The sequence below is a fragment of the Balaenoptera musculus genome, chromosome 13 (assembly GCF_009873245.2).
Source record: "Balaenoptera musculus isolate JJ_BM4_2016_0621 chromosome 13, mBalMus1.pri.v3, whole genome shotgun sequence".
NCBI classification, from domain to species: domain Eukaryota; kingdom Metazoa; phylum Chordata; class Mammalia; order Artiodactyla; family Balaenopteridae; genus Balaenoptera; species Balaenoptera musculus.
Window position 1 is genome coordinate 49,918,924 of NC_045797.1, and position 18,682 is coordinate 49,937,605.

The following is an 18,682-nucleotide window of genomic DNA, read 5'->3' on the forward strand; positions in this document are numbered from 1 at the left end:
AAAAAAGGGGCTCATTCACAAAGCTCGCAGGGCCAGGATGGAGGCTGCTTGAACCATGACAGGTACCGGGTAAGGTGACAATCACCATACACTTGTGTACAGTAAAACCTAATAGCACATGAAAGGCTCAACTAAAGCCAAAGTTAAGGAAAACAAACAAATGAAAAGGCTTTTAATAATAAATAAGCCATATGTATAAACCATGGTCTACACCAGTGCTTCTCAAACTTTAACACACATAAGACCCAGATGGAGACTGCTAAAACACAGGTTCCTGAGCCCCACCCCCAGACATTTTAATTCAGTGGGTCTAGGGTAGGGCCCGAGAACTTGAAATTTTAACAAACTCCCAGGAGATGCTGATGCTGCCGGTCTGAAGTTAAGCAGCATAAGTCTATACAATATACTATTTATTTTAACTACAAATATTAACCAAAGACCCTATTATATGGATACCATGTTATACAGCTTGGTGGAGAAGAGAATGGCTCTAACAGTCACTAACTGGGACTCAAACTCCAATCCCATTATTTACCACCTTGACCTTGAGCAAGTTACTCAACCAATCTAAACCATAGTGTTTCCATCCATAAAATGGAGCTGCTAATAGGCTTGTTTTGAGGATACCGCCACCAAAATGAAAAGGTCTGTTTTGCATCCTCAGTACTTAGCACAGTGCCTGGCATAGAGTACGTGCTCATTTATTAATTATTTGTTACATTATATAGTTAATTATGAATGAATGATAATTAAATAAGATTGTATTTTTATGCAGGTAGCACAGGTCTGGCACATACTAAGTGCTCAAGGAATGGTAGCTTTTTAAACAGTTGTCCTTCCTACCATAGAGTGGATTTTCCCTCATTTTCTTGTTGACTTGAATTCAACGCAGGGTTCACTCTGGCCAATCGAATCTGTTTCTGCCAAATTAAAATCAGAGGCTTATCCTCTCCTGGCACAGTACTCTCAGATGCCTCATTCTGTTATTCACTCAACAAGCGTTTGCCAAGCATCAGCTGTGTTTGAAGGAACATGCTATATTTTGAGGGGAAATGAAGATGAAGAAGCCCTGGTGTTTGCCCTGCAGGAGCTTACAGCCTAGGAAGAAACATCTCCAAATGGTATATAAACTGTACACTAAGTAGTTACTAAAACAGAAGGCAAAATATGGTGCCTGGCCTGAGAGAGGTAAAGTCCTCTGGGATTTCAAAGGCAGAAGAGAAGGAAATTAGAGAAAGCCTCATGAGAGACGTAGATTTTGAGCTGAGCCTAACTTGGACAGGCAAAGATGGAAGGAAAATGCACTCCGGTCAGAGAACAAGAACAGCCCAGAGGAGGATGTATGGGATGTGCTCAAAGACCAGAAAACAGTACCTTTTAGAAAGTCCTAGATGTGGGTTAGAGACAAAGCAGGAAGGGCCTTACATGCTAGAGTAAACAATTTGGACTCTCTTCTGTAGAAAATAAGCTGTTGAAAGTCCTGGGATAGGAAATGTGAGAGGGGCACTTAAAGAAGGTTGGCTCATGGGTTAGCAGGGAGGACAGAGGGCTGGAAGGGGCAGGCCAGGGCTAGAGACACAGAAGTCAGAATTACCTGAAGAGAGAGGATGGGTGAAGTTCTTTATGGCTGAGGTCACCTGCACAAGGAGGAAAAATAAAAGGACTGAATATAAAATTGGGGGGAAACGAGAGATAAGGAAAAGAAGCCAGAGCAAAAGCAGAGGTGAGAGGCTAATCAGCAGAGTACATCTTTGGGAGGTCAGGGAAAGCAGAGCGTAAGGTGGGACGTCCTTGGTCAGCAGTGTCTCAAACGCTTTAGAGACGCCAGAATGGGTATGGACTTAGGAAAGTCCCAAAGTCCCATTAGTACGTATTCCCCATACCTCACTGTCGCCAGAAAGAGGAAGCCAAGAACACAAATCAGTTTGCCAAGAACACAAGTCAATTCCATTCATTTATTCATTCAACACACACTTATTAAGCATCACCAATATATTAGGCACCATGTTAAGTGCTGTGTCTACAATGGTACCGTGGAAACAGTCCCTGCCCTAATGAAGTTTCTGTACTAGCAGAAGAGACAGGAAAAAGGCAAGTAAATAAATGAAGTTATTGCAGGTAGTGATACATACTGTGAAGGGAATAACCTATCCCTGAGATCTGAGAGAGTACCGGGGGCAGACTGACTCTAGGTTAGGTGCTCAGCGACAGCCTCACCAAGGGTATGATATTTAGGCTGAGCCTAAAGGATGACGAGGAGTCCGCACTGGCAATCATCAGAGGCAGAGCATTACAGAAAGAGGGAGCAGCATGTGCAAAGGTCCTGAGTTGCGCAAGAAAAGAAGTTGATAAACTCCAAGAATTGAGAGGAGGCCAGTGTGACTTAAGGGTCATCGGCAAAGGGGACATTGGATGAGATTAACCTGGAGATGGAGCAAGTCATCAGGACTGAGGGGCCATGAGAAGGAGTCTGAATTCTCTTCTAAGAGCGAGCAGACCCATCGAAGGGTTGAGCAGGGCAGAGGGAGTAGTTTTCAAAACCGTCAAGCAAAATTTTCAAACGATGGGCGTGTCCGGCCCCATTTCTGACACCTTCCTCATATAAAGGCCTGTCCAAAGTTGTTCAGAACAATGACACCATAGCCCTACAAAGTTCTCAAATACGTTACGTACTAAGACAGACAGGGTGGAGAGGAGCAGCTTCAGAAGGTTACCCTCAGACACCTCCAGGGGTCCGAGAGCCCATCCCTACCATTCCCAGAGCACCCCCATTAGGGAAGCCTTGGCTGGAGTTCGGGAGTTCTCCCACTGCACTTCAAAAGGTCATCCTTCCTATCCTTCTCACACCCAGAAGGCCACGCTACTTGGGAGAGCTCCCAAAAGCGACCTCCAGGAAACTGTGGTAGATGAATTTTGGATTTATTTTTGACCAAGTTACATAATACAGAGTTATCATTATACAAAAAGATCCGAGTTTTAATAAAACATGAGAAATGCTGTCCTGAAATTTGAACAATTAATTTGACCTGGCTGACACGAGGATTATTTGCTCACAAAGCCCGGTTTCAATGATTTATGACCATAACTGAACATAATTAAAACAAATCAAATCAGGAAGAAGAGCCATGGAGGCTTGGGAAGGAATTTTTCTTTTGATTTAGATTTTAAACAGCAATTGACTCTGACAACCTCACCTCTTTGAAAGCGGAAATACACCCAGGGGATGGGATGATGTGAGACTGACGGGTGCATTGTGATGAAAGGGCCGAGGCTTTCCGAGGAAAACGCTTAGTAGAAGCATGTGGAAGACAGCCACCGAGGGAGTGAGACGCAGGGGCTTTTACAGTTTTTAAATGGCAGGGGTGATGTGGAGACTTGCAGAAAGACGATGAAGAAGACGTAAAGCTATGAGATGAACCAGGTAATTACTGAGGATCCTGCGAGGGAGGGGGCAGTGGGTGTTGGTGTATTTGTTGTGCCACTGTAACAGTGGTGCAGAAGAATCATGTCCTATGCTCAAAATCATCACGCCAGCAATGGATGTACACTGTGCCCACTGTCCTGGGTTTTCCAGAATGTTCTTTGAGACGCCACCCCTTCTCTTGTAGGAAGAAAGCAATCAAAAGTAAGCTGACAAGTGTGAGCCCAGGGACTCCTCTCCCGGCTTCCTTGTCCGCGCAGAGAGGGGCCTGTCCTTGGAGACACCAGCGTCAGGGTCCAGACGGGAGCTGCTCAGTGGGGCTAGGTTGAGCTGGTCCTGAGCAGTTCACCCTGAGCTGTCTTGAGCTTAGGGAACAGAAGCCCTCGGGTAGTTACTCCCACTGCAGCTTTTGGCTTCCTGAAGAGCAGTGGCCTTCAACCCTTTTGTTTCTACGATACACACACCTGGCAACGATCAGGCACAGGGCACAGACCCGTGGGGCACCCGGGGTAGGGGGCATTTCCTATACAGGCTGTCCTTCCTCCCCTTTCTAACCCACTGAGAAATGCACAGCTGAAAGAAAAAGAGTCCAATTAACGTGATGAAAGGGGGTAGCTTTGAATGGACCCTACTTTTCTTTTAAGTAAAGAATTTGCAAACTTCCGTATTATTACTATGAACAAACACTGAGCCCTCCAAGGTCATGACGGCCTGATGCAGAGTGGGCTGCACTTCCCTTCAGCCTTGAACACTGGAGCAGCATTTTCTTCCCTGCCCAGCTGCCTGGTGGTAAATGTGCACAGCTCCAGGACAGAAGTAGGGAGTACTTTAAGTTGTAGGACAAAGGGTTACACTGACTGAGGGGAAGATCGCAGAGGAAAGGCGGAGCCAAGCACACCAGCGATTTCACAGTTTCTCCGAGGACAAGAACGTCTTTTTCTCATTTTACCTACAGCCCCGCCTTGTCCCCTCGACCCCTGAGCGCCATGCCCACAGGCTGCTCTCACCGCGCATGCGCACAGCTATGACTGTTCACACATGAGCTGCAAACTCCACTCCAAGAATTGAGAGGAGGCCAATGTGACTTAAGGACACTGTCCTTCCCCACAGGGAGCTAAAGGAAAACGCGCACCTGGAGAAGATACACAATGGCGCCTTCCGGGGGGCCACAGGGCCTAGCATCTTGTGAGTACAGCGCTGCTGCCCTCCCTCCCCACCCGCTGCAGCCCAGCAGGCCTGCTCAGGGCGTCCAGCCACACGGTCCCCAGCCTGCTTTGTGGGGAAGTCTCTGCAGTCTCTGCACGTGCAAGGGTTACCGTAACAAAGCACCACCTCCTCGTGCTTCCTGCCCACTGTTTTTTCTGCTGTCTCTCAGCTTCTGCCATCCTACCCTAGGGGTCCCTGTCTGTTATGTCTCATATTCAAAGTACACCAGACTCAGAATCTTACACATTGCTTGAATACTCTCCAGTCTAGCACACCCTATAGGCAGAGTTCTTACAGCAAACTGCTCACCTACTTGGGCACTGAATAGCTAAGGAGAGTTGCCTTTGGTCAGGCACAAGAATGAGTGAGTATGATCATAAGACACCCTGCATGACAGTTTTTGCTTGAAAACCTGCTTGGTCTGCCTGCTTAGAAATGACTGTGAGCCCGGCAGGCATCTACACTGACTTTTCCGGAACAGTGGGACCAGACCTAGGTCTCTTACTCTCCAAATAACTATTCTCATTATACCCTTAGGGTTTAAGTGATATCTAGAAGTGGTCCTTCCTTCCACACCCCCAAAATATTTCCCCCATGAGTCTCTCACTGAAACTGAAAATCAATCAACAGAGATTCACGCCTTTGTAATGAGACCTTGTCATTTCTAGAATCTTAATTTAAAATATTTTACCCCCACCAAAAAAAAAAAAAAATCACCAGGCCTGCAAAGAATCATGTGGTCAATCCCTAATACATCTAAGATAATAACTCTGGAAAGCAGAATGAGAACACTGGTTACCTAAATCAATAAGGACACAAAAGCAATGAGTCTGCAGCCCCCAAGGCAAATTCTGCCACCTTGACTATTCCACCAAGGGCCTACACTAGTCATCATGCCACGTTGTGAAGTTCATCTGTCCATCAATCCCCTACTGAGCCCCTCCCACGAGATGGGCACTAAGTACTGGGTCAGTTTGCTGCAGGGGGCTATGCTCCTGGAAAACTTTCATGGGGTATCCGCAGCAGCCACTTAGAAGATGGGCAGAATTTTTAAATTCCCACTGACTCTTCCTCCTCACATTTAATTTGTTTGCAGTTTTCTTGGGCATTGCCTCAAGTCTAGAAAAGCTGAGGCATTCAGGACCTTGTGTGAAAAACCTGAGCTTTCCACACAGTTTTGCTTGCATGGCCCAATGTTTGCTTGCTTTGGACTGATGAATCCAGCTTGCCTTTAGTGAAGTCAGAGGGTGGCTAATGCCACACAGCGGCTCTGAATAGCGTTAACTAGCCTGTGCTTCACGAAAACCTACCCTGCAGAGCTTGATCAATCAAAGACCGAGGCATCTGAAGCCCTAAATATTTCCCCCTGGAGTAGAGCACAGAAGCTGATGTCACTGCATGTGCCTGCTCTCTCTTAAAGCAAGTAGTTATTTCACTTCTGCTAAGTGGAGAGGGGTAGAGGGAGGAAGAGAGAGGGAGAAAGGAAGCAGCAGAGGCGAGAGAGAGAATGCTAATGAATGTATGACAGGTACAAGGAGTTATACTCAGCCTTGAAAAGAATAATGGGGTTCATATCAGAAAAAAGACCACGTAGCTTTTTTGAATTCAGATCTTAATGAGACTAACTGAAATGGAGAATTAGGGAGAAAGCAAGATGGAGAAAAGATTCCTCAGAACCTAGAAGGATACTATGGTTGAGAGGAAGTTTCATTCTATGAATCATACATGTTAAGTAAATAAATAAATAAACCTTTCTCCCTTTTACTTTTCAGGGATATTTCTTCCACTAAACTGCAGGCCCTGCCTAGCTATGGGCTGGAGTCCATTCAGACACTAATTGCCACATCATCCTATTCTCTGAAAAAACTGCCATCAAGAGAAAAATTTACCAATCTCCTGGATGCCACATTGACTTACCCCAGCCACTGCTGTGCTTTTAGAAACTTGCCAACAAAAGAGTGAGTAAAAAACAAAAGGTAAAGCCTGCCAGGCTGTGGCAGAAACTCAGATTTGAAAATAGTCAACTGGATGAACTGTCTTATTTCCTCCTGAAAACTGACTCCAAATAGTCGATTCACCCTGCAGCTAGAAGACCTTCATAGCTTATTCTTAGCTAATTCAAAACTATAGCCTTAAATCAGACTATAACTGCAGTTGCAAAATGGAGTACAAAACTGGTATCTCAACGATCAACTAGCCCTAATCCTTATCAGAGAGCATCATTTCTAAAGAAGTGGGGGAAGTAGGCTCAGTAGGGTGAATTTTACCTAATGACTTAATCTTTAGTTAAAAAAAAGAAAAGAAAAGAAAAGAAAACACTACAGAAGGTTTCCAGTGTTTGGTTTTTTTTTTTTTTTTCCCAAGCTATTTCTCTCCCAACATAAGACTATCTTCTATTACAGAACAGATTCCTAGCCCCCTAAGGATTAGCTTAGTGTGGGAACAGAAAAGGCACAAGCTCCTGGCTGGTTTGCGATCAGTGGGGGACATCTTACTGATTCAACTAATTCACTTCAATCCAGAACGGAATGGCAGGGTGTGAAGGATTTCAATCTTTCCTGAAAGCACTGTTCTCCGGACTTTTTTTCTTTCTCATTGAAATGCATACTAAGAAATACTTTTTTTACATTGCAACTCAGTAAACACGACACATGTAACTGAAATAAAACAAAGCACTACTTAACTGTTTTACATGTGATAACACTGATTTCTCTTGTCTATTTTATTTCATGTTTTTTGCTTTTAATGCTAGTCTTGATTCACTTATTGTTTTCATGACCCACTAGTGGGTCACAACTCACAGTTGGAAAAACGTCACCCTAAAAGGATATTATACAGCCTGAGCAGATATTCTCAATCAATTAATTAGATGAGGCACTAAGAGAGTGACACTAGAATGCCACTGTCTTAGAATCAACCTATTTATAATTAATCAACCAGCACGTGTTATCATCGTACACCTACTTTGTGCCTTGCATAGGTAGGTGCAGTTCTACCTGAAGCTTTTGAGGTAACCAAGAAGACAGACCACTCACTGTACTCAGAGAGCTATGCACTATTAACTGAGCTTCAAAGAATATTAACTGAGCACTCACCGTGTTCCAAACGCTATGCAAAAGTCTGAAGATACAAAGATGAGTAAGAGCTCATCCCAACCATCAGAGTCACAGGCAGCTGTTTGGGGACAACACACATGACAGCCAATATTTAAGTCCAATACAGCAAATGTTATGATAGAGCTGAGAACAGAACAGAGTACTGTGGGAGAACAGAGGGAGAATTTCTAAATGGCAGCAGGGCTTATGGAAGGCTTCCTGAGGAAGTGACTTCTGCTGAGCCTTGAAGAACAGATAGGAGTTAGCTAGACACATGTGGGGAAAAGCATACCAAGAAGATGGAATAGCTTGTGTGAAGGCACAAAGGCAAGAGACAGTGGGATGAAAGTCATTCAGAAAAACTAAAACAAGAAGACTTATGGCTACATGGAGGAGGATGAGTGAGGAGAGGAGACCAGGGAGAAGTGGGCTGTGATGGGCTCTGAGTACCAGGCCAAGTTGTTTAGAGGATGGGGAACCACTGAAGAATTCAAAACAGAATTACTCAGATTTGCTTTTGTAAGGTATCACTCTGGCAGCAAGGTGGAGGATGGGCTGGAAGTGAGCAAAGCTGGTGAGAGAACAACTAAAACAGAGGATACAGATGCCGGTTTATGATAAAGCTGATTCTGGACACCTCCACTTTTGTGGCAAAGAGGTCACATCACTTCTGAAATTACTGACATGTTAAAACTTTAGTTCAGGGGTTTTTTATTTCAGTAGATGAAAGAGACTACAACCTCCGGGTTAAAAAAAAAAAAAAAAAAAAAACGGCATTACGCAATTGTGGGCCAGTATCAAAGTGAGATGGGAATGCAGTCACACAGAGGTTGTCTTGATTGGAATTACAAGCTTCAACTGACTCCCTCTCTATCTCTAAAGCTAGAAACCTTGGATGTTAGTGAGGATGGAGAGCCTGAAGCTGGGTCAGTGGACTGTTTGTGCAAACTCTGGGTCACCCCTCTGCCCTGCAGCTGCTGTGTGGATAACGCACACAGCTGCCTCGGCAGATGGCCCCCAAACTCTCCTTGGTATCTATGATTAAAATTTCAAAAAAGATACAGGAGACAGAACCCAGTGTTATTATCTGAAGGCCAAGAACAACCACATTTCCTGTTAACTGTAGATTGGTTCACACAGAGTATCTCTAAGTATCAGATACAGAGCCAGCATCAAACATACACACAATCTCTCTCTCTCACTCCCTCTATCTTTCATGCAAAATAACAAGCTGATTAATTTTTGAAAGTGAGTCCAGTAGGTCAGAGAGTTCTTATATATTCTCCACCTTCCTGCTTTTATACAAAGTCATTCCTACAAGGAACTGTCTTGTTCATACTGGAGAAGAATAATACATAGAAATATGCATTCTGGATTGCCTCATTTCTCCTTCCTCCTCAGGAAAGGTTGAGGTTCGCACAGCCTGCTTTCCTTTCCGCTATTTCTTCACCTAGTTTTCCTTTGTGCCTCCCTTTGGTTTCATCTTAGGAAAAATATAAGTACAGCCTTCTTTTAATTTCTTGACATTTTCCCCTTTCCATAGGCTAAATTTCTTAGAGGGAAACATGAAGGAATAGGGAGCAACCACATTATATTTCTGCACATAATCCAAAAAAGCAGAAAATTCACATCATAATGTCAGGTCCAGAATCTTCAAATCTTTACAAAAGAGATTCCCAGTTATAATTCAAAGCCTTGAACTCTGAATGGTTATTTGTTCATCAAGGCTGGTGTGGTGAGGAGCAAACCTTAATACACCACAAAGACAGCTTTTAATGAGCATTGAAAAATCCATGATTCAATGTGATACATTTAAGTTTTTTTCATCTCTAGAGCCCACACAAAAGACTTAGCATTCAGAAGCATTTTATCTAAGCTGGAAGCACGCTAATGATAATTCAGAAGCCTTTACTCTCTCCCAGGAAGCATTTCAGATAGGACAATGGTGCAGAACACGAGGCTGGTGTAATAGGTAGAGGATTTGGATGAACAAAGCATAAATAGACATGATCAGGTTTAGTTTAAAGACCAAAAGCTCAACTGTGGTTGTTTGTTTGTTTTTACCTCTTTCAGGCAGAATTTTTCATTTTCCATTTTTAAAAACTTTTCCAAACAATGTGAAAGCACAGCAAGGAGACCAAATAATGAAACACTGTAAGTATTTGCATGCAAAGAAACTCGGGAAGCCATGTCTCATTGTGCGTGCGTCTTATTATTATCAGTGCCAACGATTTCTTTTTTTTTTTAACATCTTTATTGGAGTATAATTGCTTTACAATAGTGTGTTAGTTTCTGCTGTATAACAAAGTGAATCAGCTATACGTACACATATATCTTCATATCCTCTCCCTCTTGCATCTCCCTCCCACCCGCCCTACCCCACCCCTCTAGGTGGAAACAAAGCACCGAGCTGATCTCCCCGTGCTATGTGGCTGCTTCCCACTAGCTATCTATTTTACATTTGGTAGTGTATATATGTTCATGCCACTCTCTCACTTCGTCCCAGCTTACCCTTCCCCCTCCCCATGTCCTCAAGTCCATTCTCTAACTCTGTGTCTCTATTCCTGTCCTGCCCATATGTACATCAGAACCTTTTTTTTTTACATTCCATATATATGCGTTAGCATACGGTATTTGTTTTTCTCTTTCTGACTTACTTCACTCTGTATGACAGTCTCTAGGTCCATCCACCTCACTACAAATAACTCAATTTCGTTTCCTTTTATGGCTGAGTAATATTCCATTGTACATAAGAGCCACATCTTCTTTATCCATTCATCTGTTGATGGACACTTAGGTTGCTTCCATGTCCTGGCTATTGTAAATAGGGCTGCAATGAACATTGTGGTACATGACTGTTTTGAATTATGGTTTCCTCAGGGTATATGCCCAGTAGTGGGATTGCAGGGTCATATGATACTCCTATTTTTAGTTTTTTAAGGAACCTCCATACTGTTCTCCATAGTGGCTGTATCAATTTACATTCCCACCAACAGTGCAAGAGGGTTCCCTTTTCTTCACACCCTCTTCAGCATTTATTGTTTGTAGATTTTTTGATGATGGCCATTCTGACTGGTGTGAGGTGATTCCTCATTGTAGTTTTGATTTTCATTTCTCTAATGATTAGTGATGTTGAGCATCCTTTCATGTGTTTGTTGGCAATCTGTATATCTTCTTGGGAGAAATGTCTATTTAGGTCTCCTGCTCATTTTTGGATTGGATGGTTTATTTTTTTGATATTGAGCTGCATGAGCTGCTTGTATATCTTGAAGATTAATCCTTTGTCAGTTGCTTCGTTTGCAAATATTTTCTCCCATTCTGAGGGTTGTCTTTTCGTCTTGTTTATGGTTTCCTTTGCTGTGCAAAAGCTTTGAAGTTTCATTAGGTCCCATTTGTTTATTTTTGTTTTTATTTACATTTCTCTAGGAGGTGGGTCAAAAAGGATCTTGCTGTGATTTATGTCATAGAGTGTTCTGCCTATGTTTTCCTCTAAGAGTTTGATAGTGTCTGGCCTTACATTTAGGTCTTTAATCCATTTTGAGTTTATTTTTGTGTATGGTGTTAGGAAGTGTTCTAATTTCATTCTTTTAAATGTAGCTGTCCAGTTTTCCCAGCACCACTGATCAAAGAGGCTGTCTTTTCTCCATTGTATATTCTTGCCTCCTTTATCAAAGATAAGGTGACCACATGTGTGTGAGTTCCTCTGGGCTTTCTATCCTGTTCCATTGATCTATATTTCTGTTTTTGTGCCAGTACTATACTGTCTTGATTACTGTAGCTTTGTAGTATAGTCTGAAGTCAGGGAGTCTGATTCCTCCAGCTCCATTTTTCTTTCTCAAGATTGCTTTGGCTATTCGGGGTCTTTTGTGTTTCCATACAAATTGTAAAATTTTTTGTTCTAGTTCAGTGAAAAATGCCATTGGTACTTTGATAGAGATTGCATTGAACCTACAGATTGCTTTGGGTAGTATAGTCATTTTCACAATGCTGATTCTTCCAATCCAAGAACGTGGTATATCTCTCCATCTCTTTGTATCATCTTTAATTTCTTTCAACAGTGTCTTATAGTTTTCTGCATACAGGTCTTTTGTCTCCCTAGGTAGGTTTATTCTTAGGTATTTTATTCTTTTTGTTGCAATGGTAAATGGGAGTGTTTCCTTAATTTCCCTTTCACACTTTTCATCATTAGTGTATAGGAATACATGAGATTTCTGTGCATTAATTTTGTATCCTGCTACATTACCAAATTCATTGATTAGCTCTAGTAGTTTTCTGGTAGCATCTTTAGGATTCTCTATGTATAGTATCATGTCATCTGCAAACAGTGACAGTTTTACTTCTACTTTTCCTATTTGTATTCCTTTTATTTATTTTTGTTCTCTGATTGCTGTGGCTGAAACTTCCAAAACTATGTTGAATACTAGTGGTGAGAGTGGGCGACCTTATCTTGTTCCTGATCTTAGTGGAAATGGTTTCAGTTTTTCACCATTGAGAATGATGTTGGCTGTGGGTTTGTCACGTATGGCCTTTATTATGTTGAGGTAAGTTCCCTCTATGCCTACTTTCCGGAGAGTTTTTAATCATAAATGGGTGTTGAATTTTGTCAAAAGCTTTTTCTGCATCTATTGAGATGATCATATGGTTTTTCTCCTTCAATTTGTTAATATGGTTGATCACATTGATTGATTTGCGTATATTGAAGAATCCCTGCATTCCTGGGATAAACCCCATTTGATCATGGTGTATGATGCTTTTAATGTGCTGTTGGATTCTGTGTGCTAGTATTTTGTTGAGGATTTTTGCATATATGTTCATCAGTGATATTGGCCTGTAGTTTTCTTTGTGACATCTTTATCTGGTTTTGGTATCAGGGTGATGGTGGCCTCATAGAATGAGTTTGGGAGTGTTCCTCCCTCTGCTATATTTTGGAAGAGTTTGAGGATAGGTGTTAGCTATTCTCTAAATGTTTGATAGAATTTGCCTGTGAAGCCATCTGGTCCTGGGCTTTTCTTTGTTTGAAAATTATTAATCACAGTATGAATTCCACTGCTTGTGATTGGTCTGTTTATATTTTCTATTTCTTCCTGGTTTGGTCTCGGAAGGTTATGCTTTTCTAAGAATTTGTCCATTTCTTCCAGGCTGTCCGTTTTATTGGCATATAGTTGCTTGTACTAATCGCTCATGATCCTTTGTATTTCTGCACTGTCAGTTGCTATTTCTCCTTTTTCACTTCTAATTCTATTGATCTGAGTCTTCTCCCTTTTTTTCTTCATGAGTCTGGCTAATGGTTTATCAATTTTGTTTATCTTCTCAAGGAACCAGATTTTACTTTTATTGATCTTTGCTATCATTTCCTTCATTTCTTTTTCATTTATTTCTGATCTGATCTTTATGATTTCTTTCCTTCTGCTAACTTTGGGGGTATTTTTGTTCTTCTTTCTCTAATTGCTTTAGGTGTAAGGTTAGGTTGTTTATTTGAGATGTTTCTTGTTTCTTGAGGTAGGATTGTATTGCTATAAACTTCCCTCTTAGAACTGCTTTTGCTGCATCCCATAGGCTTTGGGTCATCATGTTTTCGTTGTCATTTGTTTCTGGGTATTTTTTTATTTCCTCTTTGATTTCTTCAGTGATCTCTTGGTTATTTAGTAGTGTTTAGCCTTTATGTGTTTGTATTTTTTACATATTTTTTCCTGTAACTGATATCTAGTCTCATACCGTCGTGGTTGGAAAAGATACTTGATACGATTTCAATTTTCTTAAATTTACCAAAGCTTGATTTGTGACCCAGGATATGATCTATCCTGGAGAATGTTCCATGAGCACTTGAGAAGGGACTCTATTCTGTTGTTTTGTATGGAATGTCCTATAAATATCAATTAAGTCCATCTTGTTTAATGTGTCATTTAAAGCTTGTGTTTCCTTATTTATTTTCATTTTGGATGATCTGTCCATTGGTGATAGTGGGGTGTTAAAGTCCCCTACTATGATTGTGTTACGGTCGAATTCCCCTTTTATGGCTGTTAGCATTTGCCTTTTGTATTGAGGTGCTCCTATATTGGGTGCATAAATATTTACAATTGTTATATCTTCTTGGATTGATCCCTTGATCATGATGTAGTGTCCTTCTTTGTCTCTTGTAATAGTCTTTGTTTTAAAGTCTACTTTGTCTGATATGAGAATTGCTACTCCAGCTTTCTTTTGATTTCCATTTGCATGGACTATCTTTTTCCATCCCCTCACTTTCAGTCTGTATGTGTCCCTAGGTCTGAAGTGGGTATCTTGTAGACAGCATAAATACGGGTCCTGTTTTTGTATCCATTCAGCCAGTCTATGTCGTTTGGTTGGAACATTTAATCCTTTTACATTTAAGGTAGTTATCAATATGTATGTTCCTATGACCATTTTCTTAATTGTTTTGGGTTTGTTATTGTTGGTCTTTTCCTTCTCTTGTGTTTCCTGCCTAGAGAAGTTCCTTTAGCATTTGCTGTAAAGCTGGCTTGGTGGTGCTGAATTCTCTTAGCTTTTGCTTGTCTGTAAAGGTTTAACTTCTCTGTCAAATCTGAATGAGATCCTTGCTGCGTAGAGTAATCTTGGTTGTAGGTTTTTCCCTTTCATCACTTAAATATGTCCTGCCACACCCTTCTGGCTTGCAGTGTTTCTGCTGCAAGATGAGCTGTTAACCTTATGGGGATTCCCTTGTATATTATTTGTTGTTTTTCCCTTGCTGCTTTTAATATTGTTTTTTTGTATTTAATTTTTGATAGTTTGATTAATATGTGTCTTGGTGTGTTTCTCCTTGGATATATCCTGCCTGTGACTCTCTGAGCTTCCTGGACTTGATTGACTGTTTCCTTTCCCATATTAGGGAAGTTTGCAATTACAATCTCTTCAAATATTTTCTCTGTCCCTTTCTTTTTCTCTTCTTCTTTTGGGACCCCTATAATTTGAATGTTGGTGCCTTTAATGTTGTCCCAGAGGTGTCTGAGACTGTCCTCAATTCTTTTCTTTTTTTCTTTATTCTCCTCTGTGGTAGTTATTTCCACTATTTTATCTTCCCGGTCACTTATCCGTTCTTCTGCCTCAGTCATTCTGCTATTGATTCCTTCTAGAGAATTTTTAATTTCATTTATTGTGTTGTTCATCATTGTTTGTTTGCTCTTTAGTTCTTCTAGGTCCTTGTTAAACGTTTCTTATATTTTCTCCATTCTATTTCCAAGATTTTCCATCATCTTTACTATCATTACTCTGAATTATTTTTCAGGTAGACTGCCTATTTTCTCTTCATTTGTTTGGTCTGGTGGGTTTTTACCTTGCTTCTTCAACTGCTGTCTGCTATATTTCTCTGTCTTCCCATTTTGCTTAACTTACTGTGTTTGGGGTCTCCTTTTCGCAGGCTGCAGGTTTGCAGTTCCCGTTGTTTTTGGTGTCTGCCCCCAGTGGGTTAGTTTGGTTCTGTAGGTTGTGTAGGCTTCCTGGTGGAGGGGACTGGTGCCTGTGTTCTGGGGGATGAGGCTGGATCTTGTCTTTCTGGTGGGCAGGACCATGTCTGGTGTGTGTTTTCGGGATGTCTGTGAACTCAGTATGATTTTAGGCAGCCTCTCTGCTAATGGGTGGGGTTGTGTCCCTGTCTTGCTAGTTGTTTCGCATAGGATGTCCAGCACTGGAGCTTGCTGGTCGTTGAGTGGAGCTGGGTGTAAGCATTGAGACGGAGATCTCTGGGAGAGCTCTCGCCGATTGATATTACATGGGGCTAGGAGGTCTCTGGTGGACCAATGTCCTGAACTTGGCTCTCCCACCTCAGAGGCTCAGGCCTGACACCCAGCCAGAGCCCCAAGACCCTGTCAGCCACACGGCTCAGAAGAAAAGGGAGGAAAAAAAAAAGAAAAAGAAATAAAAGTTATTAAAATAAAAAATTTAAAAATATTATTAAAAGAAAAAAGAAAAGAAAGACGAGAGCAACCAAACCAGTAAACAAATCCACCAATGATAACAAGCACTAAAAACTATACTTAAAAAAAAAAAAAAAAGACAGACAGAACACTAGGACAAATGGTAAAAGGAAACCTATACAGACAAAATCACACAAAGAAGCATACATATACACACTCACAAAAAGAGAAAAAGGAGGAAAAAAAAAAATATATATATATATACAAATATATATAAAAAAATAAAGGAAGAGAGCAACCAAATCCATAAACAAATCTACCAATGATAATAAGCTCTGAATACCAGACTAAGATAAACATAAAACCAGAAACAAATTAGAGGCAGAAAGCAAACCCCAAGTCTTCAGTTGCTCCCAAAGTCCACCGCCTTAATTTGGGGATGATTCGTTGTCCATTCAGGTATTCCAGAGATGCAGGGTACATCAAGTTGATTGTGGAGATTTAATCTGCTGCTCCTGAGGCTGCCCAGAGAACTTTCCCTTTCTCTTCTTGGTTCGCACAGCTCCTGGGGTTCAGCTTTGGATTTTGCCCCGCCTCTGCATGTAGGTCACCCTCTGGTGTCTGTTCTTCGCCCAGACAGGAGGGGGTTAAAGGAGCAGCTGATCAGGGGGCTCTGGCTCACTCAGGCCGGGGGGAGGGATGGGTATGGAATGCGGGGTGAGCCTGTGGTGGCAGAGGCCGACGTGATGTTGCAACAACATGAGGCACGCCATGTGTTCTCCCGGGGAAGTTGTCCCTGGATCACGGGACCCTGGCAGGGGCGGGCTGCACAGGCTCCCAGGAGCAGAGGTGTGGATAGTGACCTGTGTTTGCACACAGGCTTCTTGGTGGCTGCAGAAGCAGCCTTAGCATTTTATGCCCATCTCTGGTGTCTACGCTGATAGCCGCAGCTCGCGCCCGTCTCTGGAGCTCCTTTAGGCGATGCTCTGAACCCCCTCTCTTTGCGCACCCCGAAACAATGGTCTCTTGCCTCTTAGGCAGGTCCAGACTTTTTTTCCTGGACTCCCTCCCGGCTAGCTGTGGCGCGCTAGCCCCTTCAGGCTGTGTTCACGCAGCCAACCCCAGTCCTCTCCCTGGGATCTGACCTCCAAAGCCCGAGCCTCAGCTCCCAGCCCCCGCCCGCCCCGGCGGGTGAGCAGACAAGCCTCTCGGGCTGGCGAGTGCTGGTCAGCACCGATCCTCTGTGCGGGAATCTCTCTGCTTTGCCCTCTGCACCCCTGTTGCTATGCATTCCTCTGTGGCTCTGAAGCTTCCCTCCCACCCACCCCCCATCTCCGCCAGTGAAGGGGCTTCCTAGTGTGTGGAAACTTTTCCTCCTTCACAGCACCCTCCCAGAGGTGCAGGTCCCATCCCTATTCTTTGTCTCTGTTTTTTCTTTTTTCTTTTGCCCTACCCATGTACGTGGGGAGTTTCTTGCCTTTGGGGAAGCCTGAGGTCTTCTGCCAGCGTTCAGTAGGAGTCGTTCCACATGTAGATGTATTTTTGATGTATTTGTGGGGAGGAAGGTGACCTCCATGTCTTACTCCTCCGCCATCTTGAAGGTCTCCCAAGGATTTTCTTTTGATAAAAATCTTGGTTGGGGGCATGTTTGCAAAGCATTTTTTATAGTTTTAAAATGGGGATTCTTTTGTGGTTTTTTTTGCAAGTGGCATCCAGTTGATCAATTATCTCTTTCAACTGGTTAAAAATAAATACTTTTAAAAAACATACCTACATATTCATTCTACAGTTATATTAAATTCTCTTCAGGAATTAAAATTTTATTTGCAGGTATTCTGATGTCACTAAGGGCTTGTTTAATGATAGCCTCACTTGTAAGGATTTTCAATAGTCATGTGGTCAGCATTCCACAAAGATTAACTGATTGCAGGCACAGCCTCTACAAGTAGCCACTTCCCTTCAAAGAGACTTAGGCCACCTTGACCATTATGCTCTGGAGCTTAAATTATTCATACTTAACACTATCACTGACACACACTAGACGGGAGCTCCATTTCTATTCTACTGATTTTAACATTTTTCAGCTGCTTTGGCACTTCACATACCTTCAAATGTAAAAGAGCATGCCTCAAAAGATAATCCCAGTGTCCCTATGCCACATTTACTGTGATTTAGAAGTTTTATTATTTCCCTTCCACTCCCATCCCCTCCCCCATGTCCTTCAGGCTACAAAACCAGATGCCCTTCTAAGATACTTTGCCAATCTCCATTCCCTCTTCTACACCTTTTTTTTTCTTTTCTTTTCTCTTTTTTCCTATCAATCTGCAAGATATATAGAGTCAGCAGGGTAATACGATAGAAGGATCCTGGGCTTTGGAGCTCCTCAGAGTTGGATATGAATTCTTTTTCTTTTTAAGATTTTTTTTTTTTGATGTGGACCATTTTTAAAGTCTTTATTGAATTTGTTACAATATTGCTTCTGTTTTATGTTTTGGTTTCTGGCCACGAGGCACGTGGGATCTTAGCTCCTCGACCAGGGATCAACCCCACACCCCCTGCATTGGAAGGCAAAGTCTTAACCATTGGACCGCCAGGGAAGTCCCATGGATATGATTTGAGACTTTTTTCCTTAATTGTAAGGGACAGCAGAAATATCATTTGGCTTTCAGAACCATGAGAGTGAAGGGAGTTTTTAAAGATTGTGACAGCATCGAGGGTACCTTATATTATAGCCTGTATTCTTCTTTTCTTTTTTCTTCATTTAGGTCTGACACCAACTATCCTCCAGCATTCCTTTTCCTTACCATTCCCACTCTTCTCTCTCAGTACTCTCTCCGTCATCACCTTCCACATAACTCTTTTGCAACCATATGGCATATTTTTTCTCATTAGTAGGAAACCACTTCTGGGTAGAGTCAATGGTACCATCAAGGGGTGTTATGGGGGAAAAGGAGACTTACTTCAGTCTCAGTAACCATCAGCCCCTACCACTCCACGCCTTTCAAAATGAGCATCCAATCTTGAGTTTACTATGCTAACACTGTTTTAAAACAAGTCCTCTAATCTTCAGC

At 42.2% G+C, this 18,682-nt stretch overlaps 1 protein-coding gene across 3 annotated transcripts in view; it reads left to right on the top strand.

The window, feature by feature from the left end:
- The window catches only part of LHCGR (luteinizing hormone/choriogonadotropin receptor), a 64,658-nt gene that overhangs the window by 37,180 nt on the left and 8,796 nt on the right, over positions 1 to 18,682 (top strand). For all 3 annotated transcript variants that reach the window (XM_036873562.1, XM_036873564.1, XM_036873563.1), the window contains 3 exons: positions 4,532 to 4,606; positions 6,400 to 6,585; positions 9,796 to 9,876. In XM_036873562.1, coding sequence (XP_036729457.1) covers positions 4,532 to 4,606; positions 6,400 to 6,585; positions 9,796 to 9,876 — 342 coding nt within the window. The remainder of the gene's footprint in view (positions 1 to 4,531; positions 4,607 to 6,399; positions 6,586 to 9,795; positions 9,877 to 18,682) is intronic.